We start from the raw sequence: 20,648 nt of genomic DNA, 5'->3' as shown, positions 1-20,648 counted from the left end.
TTCGGCTACGAGGACTATGAGTACTAATTAAATAGAAAAGGCAAAAGTAGAATACATTTTAGTAGACATCATGATGAAGTCAGTCTGCTTGAAAAGATACATCTATATAATTTATATTATTATTATTAATTATTATTATTACCACTTACCCAATTCCCAAGCTAATTATGGCACAAATTAAGATAAAGCAATAGCATACTGGAAAGAAATCTTTTCTGGCAACAACTAAATCTTTAATCCTCTTTAAAAAAAAAAAGGCATAATGAATAAAGTTTAAGGCCAAAAGGTTTGACTGTCATGTAAACATGGAACAACAGGTTTACGGGACAGTCAAGTTTTGGGTTCGAGTACTGGCTCAGCTGATCATGGTCTGCCTTCTAGGGCAGAAGAGCTTACCTCTTGGAGCTCTAGTTTTCCCAGTTCTAATAATGTGATAATGGACCTGATGCTTTTCTCGAGGGTGAGGTGAAGATCAAGAACCTTTTAGAAAGTATATGTTGAGTAATATAAGATCTGATCAATGGTATATTTTAACCAATCAACTATTAAATAATAATAATAATACTACCTTTGATCAAGTACTGCACGGTCTGGGACACATTACATAAGGCCCTTCATATTCATTACCTGTTTTAATCCTCACTGAAACCCAAGGTGCAGGCTGTCATCCACTTAATAGAAAAAGCCTGATGAGAAAACAGGCTCAGAAAAGTCAAGAAACTTGCCCAAGGTCATAAAGCTACTAATAAATGCCAAAACTATGATTCAAAACAAAACCTGAATCATCTGGCATTAGCAGGAAATGAGGCATTCACAGCAGTGAATTTTCCAGATGATACCTTAACTAAAATTTTATGTAAGTCTATCTAAAAAGATATAATGCATACACCCTCTTGCACTTTAATTAACTAACCAAGCTGAAAGCTTTCTTGGACAACTGGGGATCATGACTGGATTCTGATGTCGACCAGCAGCTCCAGCTGCTGTGCTCCTATAGACCCCTCCTTGTTGAGGCTGAGCTGTCTGGCTAAACCATGGCAATACCTCTCCCAACCCCCAGCCCCAGCTACTCTTCCATGGGTTAGGAAATCAGATAACTCATGGGGTGCAAACAAATCTAAGTCAGTATGGCCCTGGGATAAGAGCCTGAAGGTGACGCCTACGAAATACACCACACAACTTAGCTCTGCAATTTCCTTCTTTCCTTTCCTCTGGGTTGTAGCTGCTGTCTTCAGAGGTGGCAGTCGCTCAAGACCGACCTCCAGACAAATGGAGCCTTACTAAACTAAAATAATATCTTGTTTCACATTATTTCCAGATCACTTGAGTTTTCGATTTACCAAATTTCACCCTACAGTTCTGAAAACAGAATCCAGTACTAAAATACATAAGTTCTAAAACCTATTGAAGAGCAAACCCTTCCGGAGACTCATATACTTGTATTTAGCTGCATGATGCCTGAAACACACAGGTAGTGGGAACCAAACAAGAATGACTGAGGAGGGGGAAGGAACGGGGGGGGGGGGAGGGGGCATTGGGGAGAAAAAGGGACATCTGTAATACTTTGAACAAAAATTTAAAAAAATTAAAAATTAAAAAATAATAATAAATAAATAAATAAATAAATAAATAAATAAATAAATAAATAAAAGAATGACAGTAACAGTCTTGAACTAGAAACCCTAGGGTGGGCCAAATGCATTCAAGAAAGGCTTTCCTCACCCAGAATGTAATCCCTTCCAAACAGCCATCTCTCATCTTATCCCAGACGAGTAAAGGGAATAACTACCCCTTCATCCACCAGGCATTACACTGAGCAGTTAGCTGCTTTCAAGTACATCTCCCTCTCTCCACCAGACAAAAGGTAAACTCCCTGTGGGAAGGGAGTATTTCTGTCTCATCTTTTGTATACAACTCCCAGAGCCTTGCATCACACCTTCCAGGGAGCAAGTGCTTCAAAAAGGTACATCTTCTCCCTCATTCATCTTTTAAGTGCTTAATGGTTCCTAAATACACTCCCTCCCCTGACAGCACCACTTCCTCCCATCTGTCCCTGGGAGGGACCATAAAACAATCCATTCCAGAAGACTGCTAAAATAGCTGTGTTAAGCAGTGGTATAAAAGACAAAAATTCCTATTTTAAAAGTAAGACCACAGTAAGATTCCTAGGGAAAATTAATGCTTATTTTCTCGTATGCCACTGATACCAGGCACCTGCTTTCAACACAGTGTTACATAACAAAAATAATACGCTTCGCCTTAGTAGTAAAACAGATACATAATCTCGGTTGTAGAATTTACCCTGTGCATTTTAGCTAGATTAATCTTTTTTTTCTTAATGAAATTGATGTGCCCATTGGGGCTGAAGACAGTACAAATATCAATTCTTGAGGTTTCTGTTCGCTTTGATCTCAGACATTTACACTTCACAGGATATTACTAAAATGTACTGCCCCACATTCAAGGACCCCCGTCAGCTCCTCGTCTCGTGCCTGATGCCACCTGTTTACCAAACATCATCGGAATTACTAACGTGGACTCTTCCACAGCGAACTATTTTCTCTATACCTCTTAACTTCGGATTTTTTCCAGTTGACCTTTGGAATACCCAGATCCATGTACGATTCGGTGAGTTCTGTGTTTGGTTCTCCTGCTGAGTCACTGGGAAGTACTCCCAGTTTTGCGGCAGATTCATAGAGAGAAATTTCATCTTTTAGTTCTGTCAATTCTTCCTACGACACAAAATTATCAAAAGTTATTTTCATTATTTTCCTATAAGAAGGAACCAGCCATTCCATCAATGCTTCAAATTCATTTTAATGGTCAAGACAAGGCAGAAACGCTTCTTCAAACACATTTTGGCACACATTACACGTAGCTTCGTAAAGGCCAGCACGGCTTAGGCTTCCCAGTAAACTGAATGCACGCATGAAAGGCGAATGAGAAAAGCAAAGGCAAGCAGCTTCTCTCGCTCCCTCCTCACCGTGTGTCCTCCACAAGGAGTGTCCCTTGAGCTGAGAAACTGGGGGCAGCACTTTTTGGCTCACAGAGTAGAGGACGGAGTAGACTCATTTACCAACAACGTGCTGTACTTGATAGCCTGCCAGTGGTGAAAAGGCAAAATCCCTCTTTCCAGTGGAGGCAACACTGGACCTCTCCCTCCAGCATCTCCCTCTTCCTCCAGCGGAAAACATACAGAGCGCTGCAGGAGGTGACAGAATTGCAGCCACACCGTCGGATTCCCACACCTGTGGATAACTCACCTCTGGGACACACCCGTAGGTAGGCCCGGGCTTGACTACCCAACGGTGTGGGTGAGATTGTGACTGACTCTCGTGGGCTGCTCTGGAGATGGCCCAACCACCTTTTTTTATGTAGAGAAACCCAAGGTGCAGAAAGGTGATGTAATTCAGTTACCCGGAGTCTCTCCCAAGGGGCAACACTCACCTGCAGAGCCTTGTTCATGCTTTCACTCATAGCATGTGCCTTCTGCGCCTGCTGGAGCTGGAGCCGCAGCTGAGCCACCTCCTGCACTGAGCCTATGGGGGGAAGAGTCACGGAACACACCAAATGTAAGTGGCCAGGGCACCTATGGCATACAGAAGACATGAATCCACAGAGGCTACAGAAGGTGGGATTCTGCTTTATTACCTTTTTATTACCTTTTCAGGAGCACGAAGGAATAGCCAGTGGACCCAGAAGGCACAGGTCTGGTCCACACATTTCCAAGACTCAACAGGGCTCCGCATATGTCCTTGGGAAGTTGGAGACATGGGCCACTGTGACCTTACTATGAACCGAATCGTGTCTCCAGACCTAAACACTCCAAAGTCCTTTAACAGGAGTGTCACATTCCAACTCATAGAAAGCCAGAGGAAAAATTCTCTGGAACCCATTTCTACCCTCTAATAAGAAAACTACATCACGTTGCCTTCAGCTTCTTTCTAAATGCTTTCATTTCCACAGTCCTGACCTCCACAAGTGCAAGAAGCCTATTAGGACTGTGTCTGAAACTCGGTAACCTAGTGTTTTAAATGTACCAAGGGAGGGTCCCATTTAAATTTTTTCTTTTGTTTTTTTCTTTTTTTTTTTTGGTAGGAGGTAGGTTTCCGTTTACAAGGAACTTTATTGGTTTCCTCAAAAGAAAATGAGCATCTGGGAAACGTTTAAGCAAAGTAATGATGGCATATTATGCAACTAAAGAAAATCATACTTTCAAAGCCTTTAATGGCAAGGAAAAGGGCTCATAAGTTATAACATTGGAAACAAAATAACACAAAACTAAACAGGGAGGGGAGACCTAAGTAGAACACCCTTCAAATTTTGCCCCCACCAAAACATACACACACATATTTAGTCTTTGATGTTAGCACTTTTGACTTTTTTTCTAAGAGAGGGGAAGGGAGAGTGAGAGAGAGAGAAACGTCGATGTAAGAGAGAAACATGATCAACTGCCCTTGCACACCCCCAGACTGGGGCCAGGGACTGAACCTGCAACCTAACTTTTTGGTTTTTTTGGTAAGAGGAAGCTTATTTAGAAAGTCACAAAGGTAGAAGATGTGAGCTGCACAAGAACTAGGCTCAGGAAACAAGGCACAGAGGCAAAAGAAGGGCCCTTGAAACTTAGGAGATAGAAAGCAAAGTACACTTAAAAAAAAAAAAAAAGATTCCAGAGGGCGTGCTCTAAGAAACTTAGGTTCTCTGTCTTGAGGGTTTTAAAGGTGGGGATTTTAGAGGAGCTCTCAGGGATGATCTCAATAGCATATTCATCAGCTTTTCCAAGTGTGTGCTTTCAGGGTCATGGTCTTCACTGACTGGCACCAGGGCAGGGGGTCATTATCCAATGCAGCTGGTCCTGATGTCAGCCATGGCTTCACTTTTCTGGTTTTGTTGCTTTTTTCTGGGCCTGGAGCTGAAACCCAACTGAGGCCTAGATATTATCTCTAGGGGTTAATGGTTAAGGGAGTGGTCATGCAACAGCCAGTATGGGGGTTGCAAGAGGCCACTCTTTGGCCCTTCGTTCCTCCTCCAAGGGGGCTCTATCGCATGACTAGAGACATGCCAGGGGAGGAAAGGTCAGGGAAAGGATCCCAACTGCATGACCAGCGATATGAAAGGTCAGGGAGTCTAAACCACAGGCTGGGGGAGGAAAGGTTACCCTGAGGCAAGGTCCTTGTCTTCCTAGCTTTGCCTGTTGCTAGGCACCCAGGGCTTTCTGCCCAGGTGACCTTCTGTACCTGGCCCATCCTTGCTCTGCTCATGTGTACCACATTCCCCCCTCAAGGGTTTTGGCTCTTTTGAATAACCACTCTTACATGCATTGTACCAATAGTCAGAAATGACTTAGTATGCCAAAGTGTGACTTTCATATATCAGTTAATAAACAGCCATTGAGCTATTTTCACAGTGTGAGCTACTCACCAGCAAGCAAGGCCATCTTGTCTGTATGGTAGTTTGTATAAACATTTGATTAAAATTTTATTGCCTTTTAAAAGCTCTAATATCATTTTATAAAAATGAATAGGAAATAAAAGTACTGTTGCAACTAATGACAGAAAGTATATTCTCAAACTTAATACCATGGAGACCATAGGAAAAATCTTAAGCCTGACAAAAACCATATCTCACTGGCTTCAATTGACCAGGTAAGTGGCTATTCCATTGTGAGAGGGGGAAAAAATTTAAAAGTTACACAAAGTGACAGAACTACATGATCAAAGATCAATTCTAAAAAGGAAAATATAACAGGATTTCCTATCATTTTTATCTTTCAGAGATAGAATCTACCTTATAACAGGTATTTTATTACTGAATTTGTGAACATTCAGCTTTGGAGTATTTTCACAGGCTGGGAATTGTTACGCATGTGCCTTCATTTCCCTTGAAGGAAATACATTCAAATGTTAACTGTAGTTATCTCTGGGCAGTAGAACTATTGGTTACTTTTATTTTCTACTTTATACTTGTCTGTATTTTCCAAATTATCTAGTAAATATGAACAACATCTTTACATATAAAATAACAATGTTTAAAAAATTGTCACCAGTGATCTTTGCTATCTCTTCTGGATGTTTATGATTCAAGGCTCCTACTGTGTTCTCTCTGCATAGTATACCAGCCTTCTGGGGACACAACAGAGCACCCGGACACCCACCTGAGTGCAACAAGTTGGCGCACTGCTTCTGACTCTCCTCCAGGCTTCTTGACAATCTGTTAATGATCTCGGTCTTTTCTAACTTGGTTGCTTCTTGATTCCTCTCCAGTTGTTTCACCTTATCTTTCAAATGACAGCAAAGGTCTTCCTAAATAGAAAAAGTGTTCAAGAAGTCATTTTCACGATCAGTCGTTAAATATTAAACTAACAATTATCATACATAATTGGATTTTAAGTCAAGGAGTAAAATCCTCACACGACAACATCACCTGTCCTACAAGGGTCAGCGCTGGAGCCTGGGAGTCGGGCGGACCAAGTCACGTGACCTTGGTGAGTCACCCACTTCTCAGTCTGCCTTTTCTTTTGTAATTACACTAATAAAGGTTGAATTCCATGGTTTCTAAAGTCCGTTTCCGCTCTTCATTCACAAGACACTGCTGTCCTAAAACCAGATCGTGCTCACGCCAAAGGAAAGGTATTACACTCCTATTCGCACTCTAGACTGTCAGTTAAGTGTGTGTACACATATTCCGGGGGACCACTCTGACTCTGAGCCGTGGGGTTTATCTCCCAGGACACCAAGGACACAGGTAAACACATGGAGACTCACTCCACTCGGAGCACCCAAAAGCTCACTCTGTTCTGAGCAGCCCAAATAATCTCTCCCCCTCTGAACCTCTTTTAAACTGAACCTGTTTTCCTTTTTCCCTTTTACATGTCTTATTTCTCTTAATAGTCTCTTCGCAGGTGCCTATGCAGCGTCTTACACACAGTGTGTGCTATGAGGGAAAAAACACACACAAAAATAAATGACAAAGAAAAACAAACAGGATAAATGTGTGTGTGCACATGTGCGTAACTGTAGGGGGATATATAGAAAACAGAGAGCATGTATGTAATGTGTTCAAGTTCCTTCAAAAAGAAAATGTGTTTGGGAGTAGTAAGTCACAGGAGCGCCAAGCCCAAGGAGAAGAAAGCATCACCCCTCATTCAAAAGCAGCTTCACAGGCTGCATTCCAGGCCAAAGGAGCACGAGGGAGGCAGAGGAGTAAATTAAGGTAATTGTTCAAGGTTTCCTGAAAAAGGCTGAAGAAATAAATAGAAAGAGGAATATCAAGAAAGGGCCTTGAAGCAGAAAGAAGGCATCTGGGGCCTGATCCGTAGGATAACCTAAAGCCCAATAGAGCCTCAAGGATGCCAACCCCAAGCACACCTCATAAGGACACTGAGAATATCCTTAAGCAGAGGAAAGCCTCCTGTTTTAGCTTAAAAATTCATGTGAATTTTGTATTCTATTTCATAATGTAGCATGTTTGCTTTAAATTTTTTCTACCAAACTTGTGAGCAATATGAAGCTCCAGGAAACTTGTCCATGTTTACTCAACACTGCAGACCTCCTGGCACCGCCGCTGAGTCCCAGGCCAGCTTGAGAAGCGTGGCTCTGAAGCACCAGAGTAACTCGGCGAACACAGTGAGTGGGCTAATGTTAATGGCAGTGTGGACAGTGCGCAAGAGGGGTCGGGAGACAACTAACACTTATGTGCTGGGGAGGTCATAAGAGATTTTACAAGAGACTGCAAACTGGTTTTTTAAAAAGGTTGATATGAAAAACACCGTAAACAAAAGGCAAGCCATGGCAATAATTTGGCTACATGCGTCAATCAATTACACCGTGCTGATTCCTGTTGACAAGTTCAAGAAAACAGATTATACTCATAAAACTGCAATTTTAACACCAAAAATAAATAAAACAAAATGGATGGTTCCATCTTTTCCATGATTAGCTTGAGTGAGAGATCACTCAGTTCAAGACAAAGACAGACATCTTTTAAGACTGAACGAGACAAGTATGCTCATAAAAAGAATAATAGCTGAATCCATGGAAGCAAATAAAATTGAACCAATTTCTAGGGCACAGAAAAGTGAGGATTACACCACAGAGGTCTATGAGAGCCCCTTAGCCAATAGAATGTGTTTAAAGTTGAGCTTTTAAATATAACGTTAAAGGAAAGGTAGGAAATAGATCAGGTGAAGGTCATGACCTAGAAACCAAAGTCCATGCCGTCACTGAAAGCTGAAGATTTTAAGACCAGAATGAAAAACGGTTTTTTAGCATCAAGGAGATGGCGCTCTTCCCATGACACTTCTACGAATGGGAGGCGTACAGGCAGTTTAGAGAGAAAACCAGAGATCTTAGAACTTGGCACTTCTACGAATTAGAGACAGAAGGCAGTTTAGAGGAGAGAGTCTGGGAGACAGTCTGCTGTTAGAGTTCTGTCCCTGAAGGAACACTGCGAGCTCCAAGCAGCTCGTCTGTTCTCATCTTCCCTGTCACGCTGAAGAGCCTGAGAGAAACTCAGCCAAAGTAAAAAGAACTGTTACAATATGCTGTGAATGTGTACAGTCCCTCTGACCCTGAAAAGCTGGTGGCTGAAGGAAAATACTAAATTAATAATATAATTTCACAAGCCATATATTTTTCAAAATGTACTAGTTACATAAACATTGGGGGGGAAAAATCAACTGTATCATGGATTGCTAAATTAGGCAGTACCTGTGTTGAATTTTGTCTTTCAAAATGTAATTAAATATACAAGCCTGTTTACATCATGATGTTTAGCTGTTGTTCAATAAAGGTTTGCCGAACAGATGAAATAATATAATTAGTCTACAACCACAGTCCTTTCCCGCCAAGAATGTGCTTTTCAGAAAGCAGTGATTTTCAACCTTCTGCAAGGGAGAAAATCTGAAGAAGCTCACGGGTTTTCTAAAAAAAACTGCATATACTCACACCCCAAAGAAACTCATCCCCACAGTTTCAGAGGACTCATCAATCCCCTGTAGCCTAGCCATGGCTGCCTTGGAAGAGGCCAGGGTAAGGATCTTTCTAACCAGAAACACTTACTGCATTGAACATCTAGTCTGTTAACACTGTGTTCGTCAAATACATAGTCCACGAGTACACAGTTATGTGTAAGTACATGAGGGCCACTCAGAACCTAGACATTGGCAAACGTACCCAAGTTCAACTACTGAATTACCCAGTTACTTGTACCTTGCTACTACTTTCCAAGACTTATTTTACTTTTCTTTGTAATCTGCTAAATAAAGTGTAGTGGGAATATGTTTACACAAAAGGAAAATAATTTACACCTCCCTCTTTAATAACTTTTATAAAGAAAAGGAGGGTAAGGGGTAAAATGGGGTAAGCATGTATGGCTACTGGTTATGTAAGAAAATCTAAATCAACTCTCTCTGTGTAGAACACACTCATGCATTTTTCTGATTACAGGCAGGCATCTCCCTAGCTCCTGGTTGATTTTTACAGCACCTCTAGGATCAGGAATGTCAATTTCTATTCTGAAATTATGGATTGACCTTTCATTAAAAGTACTACTGAAGCAACTGAGATCAAATGGAAAGCACAAAAGGGACACCATAAGAAACACTCCCAGGAAGAAAAAATGTTAAGCACTTTGGAATCAGCACTTTGCAAAGTAGTTGTGCAATTACATGCAGAGGCCTACATCAGTGCTATGCTCTGTTTAAAAAAAAAAAAAAAAAAAATGGTCACAGAACGTAACTGTGGTAAAAAAAACCCTTGATCAACACCTTTAATGTATGGTTCAGGGGTCTGAAGCCCAGTCAGCACAGAGCAAAGACTGAGAATACAGAATGGACTGGGCTCAGGCGTTGAACCCACCAGGACTTCCTCCCAGCCCTCTCTGTAACTGTGTCTAAGTCAGCAGAGACCCGAGAGACCCTCAAGTAACCCAGGATGGAAAGCCACCAGATTCCACTCCTCTCGTCATCCAAGGAGGACGATTCTCCCAGTCTAACTAACTTTAATGCTATTATCCACACACAGCCAAAGTTAATAAAACTATATCTCAAATTCCATTTGTTTAAATACTATATAAAGTACATTTGCAATAATTTGGCATAGCCATTGTCTTTCCCCACTCCTAGATATACTCCACACTGATCAAATTCACAATAATTTTCTATATAAAAGGAATAAAAACATACTTAGGAAAATAAATCTAATAAAAACTCATATAAGTACACCTAAAAATAAAATAAAATGGTATACAAACAATTATTATTGCCAATAGTGCATCTTATATAGCTCTACCTAAATAATGGAAAACTTTAGAGTCAACTATATAAATAAGAAATAAGAACCCAAATCAGGATGAATTTTAAGTGTAGTGGTATTTTCTGTACGCTCACATCTTATTTTTCTTCTTCTCTTCCTTTGGGTTAAATTAATTCTGAAACTGCATTAAGAAAAATGCACTCTGAAGTTTTGTTCACTGAAATGATTACCTGGCGCTTTAGAGCCCAGGCAGACCCACCACCTGACTCACCATCAGCTTACAGCATTTTATTTCCTTTGGGGCAAAAGCAATGAAAACTGTGAAATATGCTCGAGTTTCAAATCTCAATAATTTTAGATCAGACTACCTCCCCTATTTTATTATGCTATTCTCAAAATGAACTCGTCTCTCAAGAACCATTTCTACACAGTCTTAGTGATGGGTTTCTTACCAAACTCTGGGAGACCCAAGAAAAGCTTCCTAGTGGTTAAGCTCCCAGGACAACCTCTCAAGTTCATGCCATCTCCCTCCCTTCAGTCTGGATTTATTCTAGGACAATATGCACAATATGTATAAGTACTCTAAGTAAAGGACTAGTCCTGTGAGAATCCATCCCACAAGAGGAAGGGTTTCCAAAAATATGTCTGATTCAGGGTGCAGTCATGGATAAAAATCTTTGCCTTTCAAGTTTTACTTACAATTGAAAATCTATTACAACATCCAAAACTTCTATATGAAGAACCACAAAATGTCCGTTACAAGACAGAACCAGATTTGCTTATTGATAATCATTGCTCATTTGAAATCATCCCAACCTGTTCCTGAAGAGCAGTCACCGTAGCGTCCAATTTGTTTTGCAAGGACACCACCTGCCCCTCGTACTTGTTGGTGAGCCCCACAACCACACTCTCGTGCTGCTCCCGGGCGCGCTGAAGGGATTCGGAGTGATGGAGGTCCACCAGCTGCTGCTTCAGGCTTTCCAGAGCCATTTCCATTGTCCTGGACTTCTTAATCATCTAGCAAATATACACAGGACAGCCACGGTTACGCTTCTTACTCTGTGCTCTCTTTACGAACTTTGACTCAAAAATACTGTGTTCCCTCCATGGCCATGTGGCCCTGCGGCCCCCACATGCAATGGACTGATGGGCTGCAACTGGGAATGCTAACTAAGACAGCTGAATGCTGGACTGGACACTGCTCCGACATGGAGCGAAAACTCTGGGCAATGGCTTTAATTCTAGCCCTACTGAAGCCACAGCTACACTTCTTCTATGATAGGACAGAGGGAAATGGGACCTTAGAAACTCAGGGGTGTGATTCCAGAGAAATAATACTTTCTACAATATCTCATCTTTCCATGGGGGCCTCCGGAAATTCTTATCCCAGTGGCACCCCAAGAAACCCACTTCCCCAGTAACTGCTGAGGACATGGAGATCTCCCCACTGCTAACACCACAGAGCCTCCAAAAAGCAACACAGCCCTATTCATACCATAACTTCAGCCCAGTGAGACCCTGGGCTAAAGTTACACTTCTTTAGTGTAAAGTGTCAGACTTCTGACCTCTGGCTGTAAAATAATAATCTGTGTTGTTTTAAACCACTAAATTTGTGGTAATCTGTTATAGCAGCAATAGAAAACCAAAATACTTGGTGATTCTGTTAGTTTCTTTTATTTTATTCTTCTACTTATGCTACTTTATTTTTTATAAATGCAGTTTCTAACTCAGAAGATTACAGTTATAAGCTTTTACTACATAAAAGCAATTCAACTTTTTAATCTAATAAATTTATCAGTTTTCAAAATTTTTTAAATGCTAATAATCTACCGTGATATTGTGATTTCTAAGAAATATATATTTGGTCATACAAGTGACCAATATATTTGGTCTTCATCTGCAGTCTCTGACTCACAGCTCCTGAAACCCTAGGAACTTCCTAAGTGTTCAAAGTGATAAAAATGTGTCTTTTGTTATGTGATTGAGGCTGACTTCACCTAAGGATGAGGGCTGGTTGCCAATGGAGCCAACCATATGATTAGAGGGTTGGAACTTTCAGTTCCATCCCTTGACCTCGGGGGAGGGGAGAGGGGCTAGAGGCTGAATTAATCATTGGTGGCCAAAGATTTAACCAACCAGGCTGTGCAATGAAGCCTCCATAAAAACCAAAAGGACCAGTCTCGGAGAGCTTCTGGGTTGGTGAACACATGGAGATGCAGGGAGAGTGGAGCACTCAAGAGGGCATGGAAGCTCCACATCCTTTCCCCACACCCTGCTCCATGCATCTCTGCCATCTGGCTGTTCCTGAGTTACATCCTTTAATAAGGAGTGAGTCAAGGGAACCTCTCATTTATAGCCAGACAGTCAGAAGGATAGGTAACAACCTCAGATTACAACTGGCGTCTGAAGTCGATGTAGACAGTGTCAGAACTGATGAACCCTTGGACACCTGGCTGGTGTCTGAGAATTGTTTGGTGTTGGTTTGAGGAAGAAAGCAGGGGAGACCCGGGAAAAGAAAACCCACGAGCAGGGCTTGCTAATCAAATAGCGGTATGCCGTGGAAAATTCTGTGCACCTATAAGTACATAAAACAACAGACAGACTTGAGTGTGGGGAGAGTAAGAGAAGAGATAGGCAAGGATCAGATGGCCATCTTGATGCCATACTTCATCCAACAGGTAAAGTAGGGTCACTGAAAAGCTTTGAGCACGGGAAAGACATAATCGGAACTGCATTTTAGAAAGCTTACCCAGATGGCCGTAAGAGAGAACCTGGAGAAGGGATAAAGAACAGAGACTAGTAAGAGACTTTCGCAATTGATGATAAAGTCCCAAATTAAGGACTTGTGAACAGAACAGAGGAGACTCAACAGAATGTAGTAGGTGAAGGGGAGCACAGAAGCTGAGGCCTTGTCCAGATGTCTGGTGTGAAGATGACGGGGTGGGTGGGAGCATCCTTCCTCCAAGTAAGGGAAGGAATAGCCAGCTTATGGAGGAAGAAGGTATAAGCCTCAAAGTTCTATATTTAGTCCGACCATACCACAAGTTAAGTAACTACAGTTTCCAGTTATAAATGGTTAAGATAAAATATTTACCTGTTCTTCGTTGACTTTTAATGCTTGTATTTGGGTCTCCAGTGCTTTTATTTGTGCTTCAAGCTGTATCTCTCTTTCTTTCCCATTCTGAAAGAGTTTCTGTGACTCTCGAAGGCTGAGGGTCAAACCGTCCTTTTCATCTAGAACATTCAAAATGTTTAAAGAAATCATATGTTATTACAAAGGGACCCCAATTGTCACAATCTCTATCGAATATCACATATAAACGTTGTTGCATTCAACTTGACTCGGACCATGAACTTTAGCTGACCTAGAGAAAATAAGTTCCAAAAAAAAATGAGTGACACCAAAAAAATTTAGAGAACCAGAGCCATGTGCTTCAAAAATCTGATTGTATCCCTTCAGGGACCCAAACATTTCCTAACAATGACTTCAGCTCTGTTCACTTGAGAAGCTGCACAGATGTGACAAACCCGTTAGTCAAAAAAGGAATCTGAGGACTAATTACTTTCTATACATACTTGCAATGAATGCTTAAACTCACCTAATCTTAAATTCTTCCCACATACTTTATATCATAGCCCACAAGTTCTTCTCTCAAAATAAATTTTATGGTCATTACAGAAAGACACCTTTCATCACCATCCACTAAGTCTGAAATGAGCTGGAGTGCAGTCACAAAATTATTCTGTAAGTGAAAGTGCAACGCTGACCAAAACTACAGAAGGCACGAAGAGTGAGCAATATAATGTGGCTCTGTATGTACTCTGCGCGCTTCCCCCGCGTCTGCTCCATTTTCTCCCGGGCCCACCGAAAGGAGGCCCGGGTCACTAACTCTCCCTTGGATTAAAACAGTATGCTAATTTGTAGGCTCCAAAAATGTCTTGCAAACTAAGCACAAGTCTCTCTGGGAATTGTAATACTTCATCCAAGATAAACTAATCAACAACTTTTTAGGACAGGACGCTATCAGCAAAGTTAAATAATATTCATTTATTCTAACAGCCTAACCGAGAGGAGGAAAATGGAGACAATGAGGACCTTAAAATAGTACATTTTGCAGAAAAGTAATCCAAGGAAAGGTATCAAAAGTCCTGGGATTTGTTTCCTTCTGACTGACTCACTAAGACCCCTCTGACCAAGTACCTCAACTCCCTCAGCTTCATATTAGAAATGAGGTTCCTGGAAAGAAGACATAGCTCTAGCGCACCTCATAAATGACAGCGGTTGTCTTACCTTTGGTTATCAGAAGCTGGTGATTCAGGTACCTGACTTGACGCTCACTTTCATTTAACTTTTCAGCTAAATTGTCTAGTTGTCTCTCTTTTGCTTTGTTAAGAACCTGAAGTTGAATAATCTGCATATTTTCTGGAGAGCCTGATTTGGAATGAAAGACAACTTATTAGATAAAAGCATATGAAAATATAAATCCGTGGTCATTTATGGCAGTGTTTTTCAAACTGTGGATATAACTCGTCAGCGTATCATGAAAACAATTCAGTGGACTGTGACTAGCATTTCTTAAAAAACCAAGAAAGAGTAAAATAGAACGTATCAGAGTGCATCATGTAGTACAAATGAATATTATTTTGTGGAACTTCTGTTTTAGACACACACTTATTTATATAGATAAATGTTGTAAGCCGCATCACAATGTACAAATGTATTTCTTACTGTGGTCTCTGCCAGGAAAGTCTGAAAAATCACTACTTAGAGTATAACCCCTCATCACGACCATTTTGGCTGATTAAAAATAAATATATACCAATGTGAATGAAAAAGGGGCTATGTGATAAACCTGACAAGCTCAGAGGAACACATGGCAGGCTTGACAAGCTCTGTGACCAAAGCAACCACACAGAATGATCTGGTCACAAATTCCCAACTGGGCCGGTCGCAGCGGGAAGCCAGGACCCGGGGATACAGCATCAATAGCAAAGGTCAACCTTTACCTTAGGGGAGCCCTGTCCACTGTTCTTATGCATCTAGGGCAACATACCTTTGAATTCAGAGTAATTTTCTTTTCCTACCCCTCGAAGGCACAACTGCAGGCACCGGAGCACAAGACCACAGAAGCCCGCATTGTTAGCTTGCTCCCCGCATGTCACCTCTCTGTGTGTAAATGTGAACTATCCTGTACCCACCAATGTATAAGTATGAGTTTCTCCATTTTGCTTCGAATCCAATCCTAGCGATTTTCCTGCTATGCTTTCTCCCACCCCCTTAATCTACCACCAACGGATTTCATGCACCTTCCTTAAATCTTCTCCTTTGACTCTAATGTGTAAAATAAGCTGCAAAACTGCCATTCTCCGGAGCATATGACAACCTATGCTCCCCAGCATAAGACATCAGTTTGGCTCAAATAAATTCGTAACAATTCTCTACAGGTTTGGATGTTTCTTACGTTGACACCAAGTACAGTGGAATAGAGTTCTATAATCTTGTATCTCATAAGATTGAAAAATAAGTGTATCAATTTCTATAACACCATTTTTTAAAAAATATTCTAGATAGCCTTCTCAAAATATTTTATTATAAGCAGGAGTGGGGATTACATTGTACTCATATTTATGCTGGCACATACTGCTGAATTACTAAAGTAATGAATAGATTAATAAAGGATATTGAGGTCTTCTTTCATAAATGATTCAAGTCACAGGGGCCACTTAAAAATGAGTGGGCCACAGGGGCCACAGGGGGGGCGTGGGGAGAAAGTGATTCACAGGAGAAAGAAAATGCTTCAACCACAATGATAAAGATTCATTTTCTACTAGACCAGTGCCCCTGCAGGCTAGCAAGCAAAGCAGGCCTCTTTTTATAAAGATAAATGGTTAAAACACAAAAACCTGAAGACTGAAAATTTTGTTACAAGTCAAACTCCTCTGGCCTTAGAAGAGAGCCAGCCCAGGGACAAACAGAGTGCACAAGCCACACCTCTCCTCAAAGGCATTTTTTTAAACTGTTGCTAAGAGGCCGTAATCACCAAATCTGGCACTGCCACCAAGTTACTCAACTAGCTTCCAAATGTCAAATTTAGGCAAATGGGTAACTGACTTAAACAAAAAAATAACTCAACTTGACAAAATGCAGATTAGTAAAGTGACAAAAGGTTATATATGCAGAGTGACCTACTGAAGGCGGGAGCTAAGTCAACACCAAGACTCGGGCCATGTGGTGCTCGTTGGCAGCCGCACACCAGCTCCGCCCCGGCCCTGTCCACTCCCTCAGCTCTGTCGCTCCACAGCAACTGATAAACAAAGAGGCCACCTGCCTATTTGCTTTGCCTCCACGAGGCCGGGAGTCTGTAGCCCGAGGGTGTGATGGAAGCGGAGGGGTGAGGTTAGAGGTGAGTCCAGTTTTCTCTGTGGCGTAGCCCAGGGCATCTAGATTATCCAATTGGACTCCCCCTGCACCCCCACCCCACTTCTTAAGTGTGAAACAAAGAAAAAACTTGCTGTCGCACCCTAGAATCACTCTGGTTCTTCAACATGCACAATAATTACAAGTTATTTCACATGCCAGAGAGTAGACAGTGAAAGTTGGATGTATGAAAACACCAATTCAGGTCAGTCAGAGTACAAGTTTTGATTTTTGGATTTGAGTGTTTTATCTCTTTAAAATGCTCTTGTAGCTACTTTTCTCATTCTCATATTTATACACTTACCAAAAAAAAGTCACATGACTAAACCTGAGATTGGAATCCAGTTTAAATTCTTAACATAATGTAATTTATATCAGAGTTGTCTAATTATTACACTAAAACTCTAAATATCAAAAGGAAAATTAAGATGACAATGGCTGATTTACTAAATTACATTTCTATATATTGGAAAATTTAGGATTAAAGGGAATACTATATTTCATTTTCCAAATTAGACTTCAGTTAGAAAAATATAAAGCTACTGGCAAGTCTTAACCAACTACAATGACTCAAATGTACAGTTGAGAAAATTTTACTTTAGTTTTCTATTATGGAAAATTTCAAATATATAAGGTAGAAAAAAAGAGTACAATGAATCCCATGAACTCATCACCCAGACTCAACAATTATGAACTCACAACCAGTCCTGCTTTATGTATATCCCCACCCAACATTACCCCCCAACTCTGTATTATTTGAAGTAAATCCTAGACTTCATATCAGTTTATTCATAAACACTTCAGGATGTATCTCCAACATTAAGGGTTCTTTTTAAAAACCAACCACAATTCAATTATCATACTTTAAAAAACAGTAATTCTTGAACATGCTTAAAGTATTTAAAATTCTCCAATCATGTTATTAAAAATACAAACAAAGTTGATACATACTTTCATTAGCTCCTAAAAATTGTTGTTGCAGGCCTTCAAACGTGTCACCTCCTGCTATCTCCTGGGTTGGTAAGTCGTTCTGAGCAGGAGGTTGATAAGGTTTATATGTCACTGTATATGGTTCCAACACTTGACAACTGGGACCCTGTGATGTACCAAATTGCTATTAAAAGATGATAAATGAAACTGACAATTAGGATTTGGCCTTTCCTCAAAAATTATCTGACTCAGACATCTTAATTTTGTTACGGAACTTAATTGTGGTACAATTACAAAATTTATACATACATCTTTGCTTTAAAATAACATTGTTATTTAACACTACTGAAAGTCTGAAAAATATAATTTCTCACATCTTAATTGTACTTTTGAGCATTTAATGGGCGAAGTCCCCAAATAACACTCAAGAATTTCAGTAAGATTGTATAGAAATTCTTCAGAATGATTTGCCCTGGCTGGGTGGTGGCTCAGGTGGTTGGAGCATCTTCCCATAAACCAAAAGGCTGCGAGTTCAATCCCAGTCAGGGCACACGCGGGAGGGAACAGGTCGATGTCTCTCTCTCTCTCTCTCTCTCTCAGGAGGGAACAGGTTGAAAATGACCACCTTAAAAGAAAAGAAAAAGTTATCCTCTCACTGGGTGACACGGAATAGCTATTGGCAAAATGAGGCATTCATTGTCATTAAAAAAATCTAAGAAACAGCTAACTGTATCCTAAGGTCTTGCTTCATTAAACTCTGCCCGGCGGGGGAGGGGGTGGGAGGCGGAGTGTTTCTTTCCTGTCATTCTGTCTACTGCCATAGCATCACAAAACAGATGCCAGCTTTGAAGTGTTTGACTTCAAATTTGTTATAAGTGTGGTGAATTGGAAAATCACAGCAACTAAACGATGTTGTCTACATAGATTTACTGCTTTAAAACTCTATCAAGATACCTGAACATAGCTTCTCACTGAAGCATAGTGAAGTGGTAGAAGCCAGAAGCAGCAGTAAATGAGGAAGGTTATTCTTTGACAAACTTAACTTTTAATGTGCAACTAGCTGTCTCCATAAAGCCTCTGTCTTATAATTCTGACTTAAGATCATGATTTCATTGGATTATAAACAGGAAACAGCATGACTACTTCAGCATGAGCCTGAATAAATGTATTCTCAGAAATTTTTATAATTAAAGTAAATCTTACCGTTGCACTTACATACATTTCTTAAATGCACACATATAAGCAAATTCTTGAAAGTCAAGTTCTTACGATACCTGAAAATGATTCCTTTGAGGATCTGAAAATTTAATTACATTGTCTGGTTGGTTATTAAATTCCTGCTTCTGACCATTGGTAAATGGCCTGAAGTCTTCAGGAAGGTGATATAAATCAGTCTGTTCAAATTTAGTCGGAGGACTATAGCCCCTTCCGCCTTCATCTCCACCTTCTTCGGGATGGTACCCAGGATGCTGGCCTTCAGTCTTACTTTGACTCTCTTCCCAGCCATTGCCAATTTTCTCTCCAATATATATATCCCGAATCTCATTATAGTCCTATTAGATAACAAGAGTAAGGCAGGAGTGCTAATATCTAGTCCCACCCTCATCAAAATCATTATCACACCAGATACTCACATTTGCACCTTTAGGTTTAGGCAGCACCTGATGGTCATTCCAGTTCATCTCCAATGGCTCAGAAGCATGAGGTCTTGAGAAAAATCAACACTTTAGATTTAGAGCCTGTCATTTATTTGGACACAAATATCACAAAGAACCCTGAGATTTTTAACATGTTTTCCCTCCAACCTTCACCTACAAGTTTGAGAATTAGTCCACAATTTTATAACCACATGTATTATTATTACCTGCAGAGAATCAAAAGGCAGACGTTTACAGAATTGTAATACTCAAATGAAAGGGATTCTTTCCTTACCCTCCCTCTGCATCGTCCTCACTGCAGTCCAAATAGGGGAGCTCCGGGGAGGACAGGTCATCGTCCAGCATATCATGAGGCAGGTCTGTGAGGAGCTGCTGCAGCTGAGACAGGAAAGTCAGCGTCAATAGCACATGGACTTAAGAGACAAGGTGCCAAACCAAAGCTGCCTTGGAATGAGTAATGAGCTGTAGCAAAGAAGTTCCTAATTTCTACATTTAATAAATGTCTTCGATTCCACACCAATTATGTTCATCATTTCACTTGCCGAAAGGGGAATAGATAATTTCAGGATTTATATTAGAAGGCTTTATTTTTTTTCTACAAAGGTCTTGATTTAAATACACATACATTACATTAGAATTTAAAAACTTCTTTCCCGCCCTGGGCAGTGCACCGTTGGTTCAGTGCCATCCCATGCAGCAAAAGGTGGTCACTGGTGCGATTCCCAGTCAGGGCACATACCTAGGTCTCAGGTTCCATCATCAGTAGGGGGCATGCAGGAGGCAGCCGACCGATGTTTCTCTCTCTCTCTTTCTCCCTCTCCTTCCCCCCTCTCAAAAATCAACAAAAACATATTTTTTTAAAAGAGGCTAGATATATGAGATTTATTTAAAATAAATAAATAAATAAATAAAAACTCCTTTCTGGAAACATAGCAAGTGGTATTAATGGCACAATCACGGTATTATGTTATCACAGAGTGGAGGTGAGTCTCAGAATCCTGTTCTACCAGAAACCACCCCTTGGGGACTTGATAACCAGACCTCCCCCAGGGAATCCGAACAGCCAGAACCGCTTTGGCCAGGTGGTGAGAACAGCAGAAGAAGCAGGTGGCCTAGGAGCCCTCAAAAGGTCTAGTAATGCGACAGAAACCTCTTGAGGAGTGACTCACTAGTGGACAGCCATCTAATTCCAATGATGAGAAGATACACAATACTCAACTGTTGTAAAAGAGAGAGCTGTAAAATCCAGTTTTCCATAGTTAGAGCTCTCAAAATCATAACTCGAAAATTGACAATAAAAGCATGACTTCACTCGCCAACGTTTTTTCTAGAAAACTCACAAAGTTAGCCTTCTGACTATAAAAACTAGAAATAGAATAAATTCACTCA

The 20,648-nt window shown here is 40.7% G+C and overlaps 1 protein-coding gene across 1 annotated transcript in view; it reads right to left on the bottom strand.

Moving 5' to 3' along the window:
• The window catches only part of CEP152 (centrosomal protein 152), an 82,706-nt gene that overhangs the window by 47,100 nt on the left and 14,958 nt on the right, over positions 1-20,648 (bottom strand). The window contains exons 3-12 of the mRNA XM_087821615.1: positions 19,534-19,637; positions 19,236-19,308; positions 18,876-19,154; positions 17,623-17,785; positions 14,545-14,685; positions 13,348-13,487; positions 11,070-11,270; positions 6,155-6,302; positions 3,448-3,539; positions 2,569-2,732 (exon numbers count right to left, since the gene is read on the bottom strand). Coding sequence (XP_087677741.1) covers positions 2,569-2,732; positions 3,448-3,539; positions 6,155-6,302; positions 11,070-11,270; positions 13,348-13,487; positions 14,545-14,685; positions 17,623-17,785; positions 18,876-19,154; positions 19,236-19,308; positions 19,534-19,637 — 1,505 coding nt within the window. The remainder of the gene's footprint in view (positions 1-2,568; positions 2,733-3,447; positions 3,540-6,154; positions 6,303-11,069; positions 11,271-13,347; positions 13,488-14,544; positions 14,686-17,622; positions 17,786-18,875; positions 19,155-19,235; positions 19,309-19,533; positions 19,638-20,648) is intronic.

This window comes from Miniopterus natalensis, chromosome 1, assembly GCF_054644295.1.
Source record: "Miniopterus natalensis isolate mMinNat1 chromosome 1, mMinNat1.hap1, whole genome shotgun sequence".
NCBI classification, from domain to species: Eukaryota; Metazoa; Chordata; class Mammalia; order Chiroptera; family Miniopteridae; genus Miniopterus; species Miniopterus natalensis.
Note: the sequence above shows the minus strand (reverse complement) of the source record. Positions and strands in the feature narration are given on the sequence as shown.